Source organism: Lissotriton vulgaris, chromosome 2_1 (genome assembly GCF_964263255.1).
Source record: "Lissotriton vulgaris chromosome 2_1, aLisVul1.2, whole genome shotgun sequence".
Taxonomy (NCBI): domain Eukaryota; kingdom Metazoa; phylum Chordata; class Amphibia; order Caudata; family Salamandridae; genus Lissotriton; species Lissotriton vulgaris.
The window spans coordinates 354661860-354674844 of NC_141687.1; the positions used below are offsets into that span (position 1 = coordinate 354661860).

The 12985-nt window shown below is 42.4% G+C and overlaps 1 protein-coding gene across 1 annotated transcript in view; it reads right to left on the reverse strand.

The window, feature by feature from the left end:
* ERAL1 (Era like 12S mitochondrial rRNA chaperone 1) overlaps positions 1–12539 on the reverse strand; it is a 50981-nt gene extending 38442 nt beyond the window's left edge. The window contains exons 1-2 of the mRNA XM_086955140.1: positions 12388–12539; positions 739–900 (exon numbers count right to left, since the gene is read on the reverse strand). Coding sequence (XP_086811266.1) covers positions 739–900; positions 12388–12451 — 226 coding nt within the window. The 5' untranslated portion in view covers positions 12452–12539. The remainder of the gene's footprint in view (positions 1–738; positions 901–12387) is intronic.
* Between the last annotated feature and the right edge of the window lie 446 nt (positions 12540–12985).

Genomic DNA, 12985 nt, shown 5'->3' on the forward strand with positions numbered 1-12985 from the left:
TAGAACCAAAAAAGTGAGACATTTTATTATTAACCTCCGCCGCCCCAGGGATAACCGGGAAATCATCAAAATGACTTTATTCGATTAATACAAGTTAATCATAAAAGTAAGTATACATCACTGTTAAAAATGTTAAGAGAAGCAATTTATCAGTCAAAAAATGATTTCCTGGATTTAAGACACATACATAAAAAAGTAAAGTCAATTACTGTGTACCTCACCTGTTGCTGGAAATAAGCTTTCTGTGCATGGAGTGCCTTTTTTAATGCTAGAGGGTTGGTTGTCAATTATTCCTTTCTAATGTATTGAAGAAGCCAACTTGCACCAATTCCTTATCCTTCATTAGAAAGGGACAGCCCCGAATCAATAGATACACCCAAATTGTCAAGTGAAGGGGTGTTTTCCCACTTCCCAATTCCAGCTCATACTTCCAGGTGACATTTAAAAGCATTTCCTCCATGGCAAAAGAATCTTTTGATGCACTTGGTTTCTTGGAAACAAATGACACTAGCTCTGGATGAGAACTGAGCACACTGGATAACAGCTGGGCACACAAATGTCCCTTCACCATTTAATCCCTCATGTTCCACTGGAAATGTAAGAGATGCCCTATATTTGAGGTGACACAGGTGCCTCTTTGCCCATAATGTACAATGACTGTTAAAACATAAAAAGTTATTTTATATTAGAAGTGTGCAAAACAAATGACATGAAGAGACAAGCGCATCATGAAATTACCTTTAATGCAGGACACAGGTGGTGGGTGTTGACCTAGTGCAGCAAAGGATTCCTGCTCTTTAACAACTCCAAGGAGGTGGCCCAGTGCAGACTTTTTTCCGTAACAAGCAGCAGGAACAATGATCGCTTGAGTCCTTTTCTTCAAATATCCCCCAACAAAGACTGCATGAGATGACGAGAAGCAGAAAATCATGAGTATTGCAGGTCAAATACACACACTCTGCAGGTCAATAGTAGTAACATAAACTCCCAAACACCTCTCTTCAGTAACGTCAGGTCATACTTTTAACCTGGAACTGACAACCTCTGCCATTATGTTTCCCTCTTTAAAATACTTTCTGCCCAATTATGCAAGACTCAAGTCATAGCTTTTACCTGTGAGTTCTGCCCCACTAGGAAAGATGGGCTCAAGACATGTACAACATAGGAAGAGCACCATGAAGCCGCCAAAGCAGGTGATATACTTCATACGCTGTAGGTGTTTGCCGTTATATAGTGCGAACATGATCAAAGGGCTTCATAGAGCTTAAAATGTTCAACGTTGAATTACAATGGAGTAGTTAAGTACTATGTCAATGATACGTTTTAGATCAAGCTACAAGGAAAGGGACATTAACAGAATACTCACAAATCAAAATAGGAGAGGGTACAAAAGAAGGTAAAAATTTACAAAATATACTTAAGAACAAGTTCTCACTATGAACTACAGTCGACAATTAGTGAGTGAAGGGTACAACAGGAAAGAGCGACGAAAAGGAAAGTTTATATCAAAGAAGATAGGGGGAAAGGGAAGCCCCCAGAATAGCACTGGCCAAATTGCAGCGAGGGGTGTAATAGAATTGGTCAAATTGCAGCGAGGGGTATAGGACGGGAGGCTGGCAGTCATGGATATTCTGAATTATTATTGGGCTTCACAGTTACTGGTTGTGAATGACTGGGTATCTGTCGATCATCAAGACACGGCATACAGGGTAGACTGAGCATTCATGGACTGGGGGGGGGGGCTATGAGAGACTTCTCTATGGGGCGGCTGGAGCAGTCGCCGGCCAAGACACACACAGGTAGTAGTTGATGTATGGAAGGAGGCCACCGGGTTTCTAGGCTGGAAGGGGAAACATACTGGTTTGACAGCGCTTTGGTGTAGAGCATACTTGTCAGAGGTAGGAGGCTTGAATGGATTCCGAAAATGGGAGCTCATTGGTGTAGAGAACATTAGAGAGAAGTCTGGAGGAACCAGTCTTACATAACATTTGTAGACCTGCAGGGGGAGTTGGAACTGGCAGAGTATGAACACTTCTGGCATATACATTTAGAACACGCTTTGCAACGTCATTTGCCGGAAAGTGAGCAATTGCCAGACTCCTAGCCACTGGAGGACCGAGTACTGACCAATGCTCTGATGCACAACGGCGTGTCACTGATCTACAAGAAACGAATGAATACTTCTCCTGATCTATTGGGTCTCTTGAGGACGGCATGGGAAGGGTCCTGGTGATGCTTGAGGCCGATGGGAAGGGTAGGCCCAGACGTGAGACCCGTGCTCACTACACCACTGGATTCAAGCTAGCCTGGCTGATGAAGGGTGATGCCCTAAAACCAGTCCCAGGATGCTTGTTTCCGGTCCAGGGAGGACATGGCTTGGCAGTTCGGGCTGGACTGTTCCCACAAGGAACAGGGTCAAGATTGATTTGCATATGGCTGGGTCCAAACTGGGGTAGTGTGGTGAGCAAAAGAATGATGGATTAGACCCAGATCCTTGTGACCGAGGGTGAATGTTTGCATTGTCCAGTATTCCGTCCATCAATCATTTCTTTTGCATATGTCGCCCTAAGTGGGAAGGGTATGCCCAGACTTGGATCCCGTGCCGATTACACCACTGGATTCAAGCTAGCCTGGCTGATGAAGGGTGATGCTCTGAAACCGGTTCCAGGATGCTTGTTTCCGATCTAGGTAGGACATGGCTTGACAGTTCGGGCTGGACTGTTCCCACAAGGAACAGGGTCAAGACTGATTTGCATATGGCTGGGTCCAAACTGGGGTGGAGTGGTGAGCAAAAGAATGATGGATTAAACCCAGATCCTTGTGACTGGGGGTGAATGTTTGCATTGTCCAGCATTCCGTCCATCAATCGTTTCTTTTGCAAATGAGGACGATGACTGGGCGGAGGCCCTCAAGGATATAGTTATTAGGATGTGGTTCAGACTGGTGCAGTTTAAAGTACTCCACAGGTTCCATTATGCACAGATGCTCCTGTACAAAATAGGTAGGGTGGAATACCCACTGAGCGAGGGCCCTTTTTTCATATCCTCTGGGACTGCCAGCTCGTGCGGGGCTACTGGGCTCAGGTGACAGCAATAATGGCAAGGGCGGTGGAGATGGAGCTCCCCCTCGAAGTCAAATGGTTACACCTGGGGATAAAAAGGAAGCTGGATTGGCCCAGCTATAAGGAAATATGGCTGAGACTGGTGGCCAGAGTGGCTAAGCAAAACATAACAAGAGCATGGGGGGCCACTGCTATGGCCGTAGACACTTACTGGGAAGTAATTGGTGCCAGAGGGCAGAACATGGTGTATATATACAGCGAGAGGCTGCCCCATGAAATGGGAGAAGGTGTTAGGGCATGGAAGGCATACAGGGCTGACTGGAGTCTGTGGGAAGGAAAGTTCAAACTGCTTTGTGTACACAAACCAAATAGTACCAAAGAGAGCTGGAACAAGAATGATGCCTGTTTGCGCCGTGTTTCTATATTTATTTTTAACTAGCAACATTTCATGTTCCGGGTTTGACGGCTTAGTAGATTGATGCGTCCACTGTAGGGGCCTTTGTGTGACCTCATAGTAAAAGGTTCGAATATCAGCATGTCCACTCAAACTTTCATCCTTCCGAAGTCGACAAAATGAGTACCACCGAGTAGGGTAACAATTAACATCTGTTATTCAACGCCAAGATATCCTTGGGTGAACGTGCGTTTTGCAAATACACGTTGTGTTCTGTAGACTTTATTGTCTAACAAGCCTACTCCTCCCTTTGTATGAAATGCATAATGGGGGAAATTTGGGGTTTATTAGATTAGTACATAATATTAAATAAGACATTTGCAACACAATGCTTGAATTTGTAGCTTTAGTTGGTGAATAGTCATAATCGCTAATAAATGCTTCTGCACTACTGGCACTCTTGTTGCAACAGTAAAAATGAAGGCATTGTTCAAAGGAGTTTCACCATTCGATCAAGTGAAGTCTGACAATTTTCTCCCTATTTCTCTTTTCCCTGCCTTCAGGCCCTCCTCGGCTTTCTATGCCTACATTTCTCCAGCTAGATGGTTACCTCAGACTGCTGAGTAAGAGAAACGGGATGGGGCAAGAGATAGGAAGAGGTAAAGAGAATAATTACAGAAGTAGAAGGAGATGAGAGGTAAGGAGATAGATTAGGTAGGAAGAGAAGGCAAAGAGAGAAAGGTGAGGCAGTCAAAAAATGAAACAGGCATTTGCAATGCAATAGGTCTTGCAGAGCTATTGGTGTTGCAAATGAGAATGTTTTTTAGTTAAAAAAATTGTTTGCAGTGAAGTGATTATTTGACCTTTTTCAAAAGATAGGAAGGAAAGAGAATGGAGAAAAAACAGTGGGAAAGTAGGGGGTGATAGGAGTGAAAGCTTATACCTTCTACAGAAGCAAAACCCTGAAAACACTTCTCTCATGTCAGAAGAGAGAAAATAATAGCAACAGTTTGCACCTAAACACCACAGCGAACACGTTCATATAATTACACCCCGTACCTACAAAAAGATGAGAGAGGAGTTTTAGTCAGAGGAAACATGGCTGCACAGACAGGACGGACACTGCGTGCAAATTTTGGAAATAAAATGTAATGCTTTACTATTAATGTTTTTGCATAAATGATGCTGTGCCCGTAAGAGTTGGGAGAAAATGTATATAGTGAGGCTTAAACCCTGTACAGAAGCTAAATTCTAAAAGCAGATCACTTGTGTCGGAAGTAACAATTTTGACTTTAAACGGTAGGGGAAAGGCATAGCCAATACATCTCGCCTTTGGGACATTGTAAGTGTTTAGCCATGCAGCACATTATCCTTGGGCTGTGCCACCAGAGATTGAACAGCTATACAATTACTACACACTAGGTCATGCAGTCCGTTTCTAGGTTTTCACAACAGACATAGTGCATAGAAACAGTAATTTAGGGGTGGGTGGGTTAGCCAAAAAGTTAGTTAGCATCTGCACCCATTGACTTGCATGTGTGTGGTGAGGGCAGAATCTTTAGAAATAAGGCATGCATGTTTGTGAGTGAGAAGTAGGGAGGGAAGGGGTGAATGGAGAGAAGATGTGAGAGCTCAGCAGCATGTGACCGTGAAGTATACAAGGCGTTTCTGCTCCGAAAGCACAGATTGGTAGTAAAAGGTTGCTGTAGGAGGAGTGGGACCTCACAAAGGATTGTCCTGAATCTCACGTTAGCAGCTTGATGGGGGAGAAGGGGTGCACCACTGGGAAGTGTGCACACAACACAACTTTTAAAATGCCCTTTGTATCTCTTTTGGTCGAGACACTGGTCTAAAAAAAAGTATGTCCCTAATACATTGCAAGCTCTGGCCGTTACGTTTCACCCGTGCCCCGTTTTTCCCCCAAAGGCATGTGCAGTGCACATATCCCATAATGTTCTCACTTAATAAAAAAGGACGCATTTTTCTTTCGAAAGCAAACTAACATAAGACAGAATCGGTCACTGAATATAGATATCTGGGTGTTATAATAGATGCTAGGGGCACGGGTAAAAACCAGTGTGCTGCACTACAGAGAAGAAACAACTCATTAATTGCTGCATTTTCCATACTTCAGAATAACTTAAAAGGGCTTCCCCTTAACCAACTATTACAAATGTCAGTTAAACATGTGCCAACTCTTGCATATGGTGTATAGACCTTAAGAGGTTGTGCTGACAACACCATAGAAAAACTAGTGACAGGGACCTACCGACGCCTCTTTAATCTTCTGCGACATTTTTCACCGGCACAAATCCGACTTGAGTTCGGAATTAAACGACAGAACCTAAATAGCTTAGAAGCTTATTTAAAATTCTGCCACAAAATTAGAAGGGATAATAATTCCACACTTATGACCGTGGTTTGGGAAACAATATGCGATAATAAACATAAGCAGTAACATGAATATTTCAAACTGGCGATAGATACGTTCAATGCGGAACAACTATGGACATTACCTCTTTCACAGGTGGCTTTTAATAAAGTTATAATGGGTGCAGCAAAAAATTGTCGTCTTTATGGGATAAAGCAGTACTGGCAAAGAGATCCCATGCATGGACAGTTATTGCTTCGTACGGTATGCTAAAACCCCAAAGATATTTAGGAGACTCAAATAGCCAAAGGGCAAAGCTGAAGCTGATGAATCACCGATTTGGAAATAGCCAATTTCTGCGAAGCCCCTACATGGAAATTGATGAGTAGTGAGAGGTTGTGTCGCCTCTGTTATTACAAGAGGGAAGACATTTGTCATATCATCTGTAGCTGCCCTGCACTAATAGAGGAACGTAGGAGGCTGCTGAGGTCGGACTTTAATGGTCAAATTATACGAACATGCCGACAAGCAGTCATAGCCAGTTTACAAGGAGAAAGCTTGCAATTTACGGGTAGACTTTTGAAGTTTATAGAAATAGTGGAGAAGAAATTGCTTAACTGTGGACAATGAGGATGGTTTTATTTATGTTTGGTTTTATACATTGATGAAGTTTCTTTTAATTATGTGGTCTTAATAATGTATGAAATGTAAGAAGAATTGTATAATGTTGTTTTAATTGTAAGTTTTTAGTAACTGAACAATACATTTTTCATTGGTCATTGGTTAACTAACATAAGACAACTTTTCATCTAAAAAGTCTCACTTCCTAGGACACAGGATGCATCTTCTCTCGTCAGGACCCACCGGGCTCCTATATTTAGGAATAGGAGGTCGACAGGATGGATAAAGGAACGGCCATATTGGAAAAGTGAAGTGTTGTAATTTATGATAAGGAAATGTACCTATAACACTTATAGTGAACACAAATGTAAAGAGAAGTGGATCACAATACCTATTTCTAAATTAAATTTTACACTCATTCTGAAAAAAACATAGTTTTCTTCCATTCTACTATGGCCACTGAAAACATACATGGATACGAAATACCAGGCTGGAAGGGAGGAAAAAATCAACACAGTCACTGTTGAGACCGAAATAATTTCTGCGACACCGTTAATAAATACAAATGAACTGCACCGCATGAGAGAAGCTAAAGCAACACAAACACTGACACTGTTGAACCCAAAATTATTGCAGTGCTCTAAATAAATAAATAGCGCAGGGAAGTACCACCAAAACAGTGATGCCCGCATAAACGCAAATGAACAGCATAGCATGAGGAAGGAAGGGAGGGGCTAAAGGCAACTCGGGACACCGGCGAGCCCATAATGATTGCCACGCCTTTAATAAAATAATAAAGGTGCACGCCCATGATGCGTAGGGAAGGGTCTGTAGAAATAATATTGCAAATACACAAGCCAGGGAAGGCAGCCATCAGCTGAATGCCAGTGCTGCTGAAGGACAGCTGAGCACCAGCGCTGCTCGTGTCCTCCCTACAACAGCTGGTAAGAGAAATTCCTTTAAGAAAACAGTGCCCACAGACTGTTAATGAAACCTGCAGAGTAACATCACAATAAATAGGGCCAGTCCTCATGGGAGGTTACAAAAGTAGAAAAGGCGGTACTAAGGAGGGGCTACTAAGCCTATTCACAAATCAAAAGCAACCAAATAGAAAGGACAGTAACAGGAGCCAATTGAAAGATGGGCAGAGCTACAAGTCCATACGTGAATACAGCATATCTCGAAGACACAGCGCAAGCGGTTCCTAGGCAAGACCTAAAAAGGAAGTAAAGACAGAAGTAAGTAGAGAAAAAGGAGGCAAGGTTTTAGAGCTACAGATATGGAGAGAGAAATGAAGAGCGAGGAAGACGGGTAGGGTTTACAATGGGATGAGAGAGAATTAATGTTGAAAGATGGAGTTTGAAAACAGGTAGAAGCGAGGGGTAGGGGGCTGAACGAGAGAGAGACTCGAGGTAGTGAGTAACAGAGAAGCACAATAGATAGGGAGCCGTAGGTTAGAGAGAGGGGAAATGAAAAGAGGTATAGACAGAATGCCCAGATAAAATGAGTAGTGAGTGTGCGACATGTAGAAAGAAGTGGGGTGCAGAGTGACAAGAGGTCAAGTAGAGAGACAGGTGAAGTAGGGAAAGAAGTGAGGTTGAAATAGAAATAAGATGAAGAGGATGAGTTAGAGAGTTGTAAGGTACAGACAGAGGGGAGATCATGTAGTGATGTACCAATAGAGGCAGAGAAATATGCGAGGAAGAGGTGGGGAGATAAAATGGAGGCAGTTTAGAGGAATATGTAAGAGACACAAAGAAGTTAATGATTCAAAGAGAAAGTAAGAGCAGGAGGAGGCATGGCAGCAAATGATTGGGGAAGCAAATTGAGAGGTTAGGTAGCGAGAAAGTGGTGGCAGAAATAACGATGAGTTAGTATGAGAGGTATGAACAAGAGAGAAAGACTTGAGGAAAGGACTGGTGAGGCAGAGAGCTCAAGGAAAGGTAGAGAGAAGGTACAGAGATGAAGAGAGGGAGCTATAGCGAGGTGGGAGAACAAGCAAGAGTAGCTTTTGAGAGAGAGATGAAGTAGATGGAGGAAAGATAAAAGGTGAGATGGAAACAGAACAATCAGCTAAGAAGGAATGGATGAGGTAGAAAGGGGTAAGAAAGGCACAGCGAGTGGTAGCTCAATAGGCAAAGCAATGAGAGAGTGGTAGAGAGAAGTGAAAATTAGAACTATACAGAGAGAGAGGTGAGGCTTACATCGGAATGGTAGAGAGTTTACACAGCAAGAGGTTGTAGGGAGGTAGAGATGTCGAGACTAGAAGACAGAGGGAAAGACAGAAGGGTGAGGTGAAATGTGGAGAAAGACATGACCCCAATTGTTTCAATCTAATTGTCATTTCCTGCCGGAGAATAGGAGTAAAAAGATTCGCCAGCGCAGGCACACACATTTAGCTTATGGTAAGAAAGCCTAACTGTCAAATAATTGTCAAAGAATCTGTTACTATGCTCCCTTTTTCATACCAGGACTTTTGACTGGCCCACTCACTTGACCAGAGTCGCCTTGGAATGGGTGGCCCGAGGAACTCACCACTCTGTCCATACCTTAAAAGGTTGCTAGACTTCTCCCCCCGACGATGCAGCACTCCTAACAGCTCCAAAACTCATTCACTGTAGTTGCAACGCCATAACTGGTCACACCACACTAAGAACACTCTCCTCACAAGAACCTTCGCATCAGCAATGTGAGATATCTAGTGTCTGATATAAAGGCATGGAATGGTAGTCTCCGAGTCCTAGGCCAGGGCTGGTGGTTTAGTAGCTGGGTCTGGTGCTTAGTGGACTAATACATCCACTGTAGGAGTCTGTGTTCGACCTCATAGTCACAGGCGGGTCCACTCAGCCTTTCATCTTTGAGGTCCACAAAATGAGTACCACTGAGTTGGGTAACAATAAACATCTGTTATTGAACGCCAAGATACCCTTTCTGGGTGAACATGCACTTTACAAATACACATGTTATGTTATGCACCACAAGTAGACTTTTCTTCCTATTTCCACTATCTGAAGTGACAAAAAACAAACTGGATTTGCTTCTTTAGGTACACACAAAGTAAATTGAGCACAGTTGTGTATTTCCTTCCGTATTTATTGTGCTCTTTTCAAGAGGTTAAACTTAATCCAGGAGCATGATACCTTCCCTGCTTAACTGCCCCTTCTATCTTATCACCCGCTATACTTTACAATATACAGAAACTGAAAAACATCAAATAATTCTACACCCTTTTATCATTCCGTAGACAGCAGAGACCTACTTTCTCCGTGCTGTGTACCAGGTGCAGATCATCACAAACAAATTTTACAAAGACCATAACTACCCTGACCAGATCACTAAACAAGAAAACGCGAGTCCATCAAGAGAATCAATCAGTTTCTTCCTTCAGTCTCTTGCTATTATAGAAATTTCACAGTTTTAACAAGGATCCCTTACAGAATGTGCCAACATTAGGTTTCCATGCTGCTGGAACCAAGCTGCACCCCACTGAACATGCCTAACTACATTTTTGGTTGCTTGTGTTCCGTTTCAGTGAGGATATGGCATGGCAGTTCAGGCTGGACAGTTTCAACTGGAGCAGGACCAAGGCTGATTTGCATGTGGCTGGTCAAATATGATAGTGGGCAAAAGATGGGTTGGAATGCTATTTCAGGCAATTGCCATGTTTTGGACTTGGCCCTTTCTGCAGGGTCATCCCCAAACTTTCTGCCTTCACCCTCCTATTTTCTGAACCCATTTCTGTTGGCTTTTAGGACTCTGTACACTTTACTGCTGCTAACCAGAGCTAAAGTGCTGGTGCTCTCGGCCTTTCATATGGTGAAATTGGCTTACACCCAATTGTCACATTTATTTAATTGCAAGTCCCTAGTAAAATGGTACTACATGATCGAAAGGGCCTGTATATTAAATACTATGAGTGGGCCTGCAGTACTGATTGTGTCACCCACTTAAGCAGCCTTTTAAACATGTCTCAGGCCAGCCACTGCAGCCTGTGTGTGCAGTTTTGAACTGCCAATGCGACCTGATAAAATAAAAAACTTTTTCCAGGACTAAATCATACTTTTTAATACATCTAAGTCACTCCTAGGGTAGACCCTAAACAGGACCTAGGGTAGGGTGCAGTGTATTTAAAAAGCTGTACATGTACTTTTAAGTTTTACATGTCCTGGTAATGAAAAACTCTTCACATTTTGTTTTTCACTACTGTAAGGACCACCGCTCCTGTAGGATAACATTGGGTTCCCTTGTTACGTTTAATAGGTGCCAATGTTCAATTGAGAGCAGATAAGAATGTTGAGTTTAGTGTCTAAAGAATTGTAACTTAAAACCCTCTTTAAATGAATGTAAAGTTGGATTTTAAGTCACAATTCTGAAAATGCCACTTTTTAGAAAGTTGACAGTTTCTCATCCTAACCATTTGGTGCCTGCAGCTTGTAGAGTGGGTATGATTAGGTGCAGAGGTGCAGCAAGCAATTTGGGCTTTGACAGCGAGACAAAGGCCGAATAGGAGTTCGCAGGAAGGCCCAACTCCGACTTGATGAGAGATAGGAGCGGTCATGTACCACACTTGCACATCACAAGGCATCAGCCTGAGCACACTCACAAAAGGGTTTGACACGTCAGTGTTGTATTCCGCGTTCTGTTTAATGGATGAAAATAAGGAAGATATACTTAGTATTCAAATCGAAAGACTTAACCCCTTGGACGCTCATGACGAGCTCAGCTCGTCATGATGTACACCTCCATACACTCATGACGAGCTGAGCTCGTCATGAACAATGGGAATCCAGAAAAGTCAGCATCCAGGAGAATTAGCTGTAGCATTCAAGGTGTTAAACATACCGCGTGTGGTACCAGTGCATCGTCGAATTTTGTGCAGACAGCAGGAGGCTTCAGGTTATCCTAAAACTAAATGCCAGGCAGGCATTAGTACTAAGCTACCGAGAGGACTTAGGATTTCTATTAACACCACTGAAGAAGCAATACCTTTATCCCAAAATTCATTGGGAACATTCTGTGAGAGAGTTTTATGTATAGTTTGTGAATTGTAAATAAACCATCAATATTGGAAAAATTGTCTTTGAAATTGATTTTTGTAAGACACAAAAATACGATATATGCTTGGAGAATAATCCGCAAAAAAGGCAATAAAAATTAGATAAATGATGTATTGATTCATGATTAGTATGTGTAAAACGTTCACAGTGACACAGTGGTATAATTTTGTAAGCACATATACATTTCTTCATTTGAAGCAATGCGGAATGGGTCAAGTGTAGTATCATACTTGCAAAATAACTAGTACGAACCGGACTCATTTGCCCTGGACCACATCTTCCACTAGATGTGGACAAGCTTCATTTGCCTCAACAGTGGTCAAAAATGCGCACGTGACTTGAGTAATATTACTACATGATAGCATATCACCACTAACGAAATGCTCTAGTCCTAAACTGCTCTTTTTTTCAGGTGCGCAATAGACAATAAAGGCGAACGACTACAAGAATACATGATTATATAAACTAAAAACCCAGGACTGGAAGACGGAGTAGCCAGTGATATGGAGTTATCTGGTAACATTATGCAACAGCAAAAGGTTGACGTTGTCATTTGGCAATTGTGAATCTAATCAGACTGCAGTAATGCGAATGTCAATTAGCTCGATAACCCATAACAGTAGGTTCAGGGAAGGCTCCCTAGTTAATCCTTTTAGTTTAGAAGGAAGCCTAACCTATAAACCTCGCAGGGTTACTACTCCAGAACGTCGCAAGCTTATTGTGTATCAAAACGGAAGGCAAAGTTTCCATCGCAGAATGTCACATCTGAAGGTATCTTACGTGAGTACGGACAGTCCGGAATTCTCAGTATGCGAAATGCATGTCGCAAGAATTATGCAAATGACGGGGCTGCGCCCGCATGACTTCTTGCCTTTTCACTGACCTCTGCTATGTTTTTGTAGGATCGCTGTCCAAAGCTGAGTCCCACGTACCAGGAGCCCCGCCATGCTCTCCTCTTGCACAGGTCCCCAAGTGAAGTACTCTGGGTGTTCTCAAAGAGGCTTAACGTGGAGCGACGAGCGAGGCGGCCATATTGGAATGGAGTCTGTCTGATTTACCGATTTGATATACGAATAGGTCACCGCGTTTTTTTCCCCTTTAAGAATGCACGGGAATTTTTTTTTTTATAGCATATGTGGACTCTTGCTAATTAAATTTTTTGGTCACAGATCATAGTTTACATTTATTATAATCTACAGCAAGATGTTTTGTTGATGTAAACGTTAAAATAAAACAAAAAGTTCATAAAAACGGATTAGCTCATTTGGTGGCGCAGCATACACAGTCAACAGGTTACAACTATGCTCAGGCATACAAGCCAATATTCTGTTACTTAAAAGAGGTACGCTTTTTAACAAGCATTGAAAATGCAATAGGTCTAGCCTTTGATTAAGTTAAAGCCATTTGCTTTGCTAATGGTATTGCATAGGAAAGGCTTTAACTTAATAAAAGGCAAGACTATTGCATTTTCAATGCTTGTT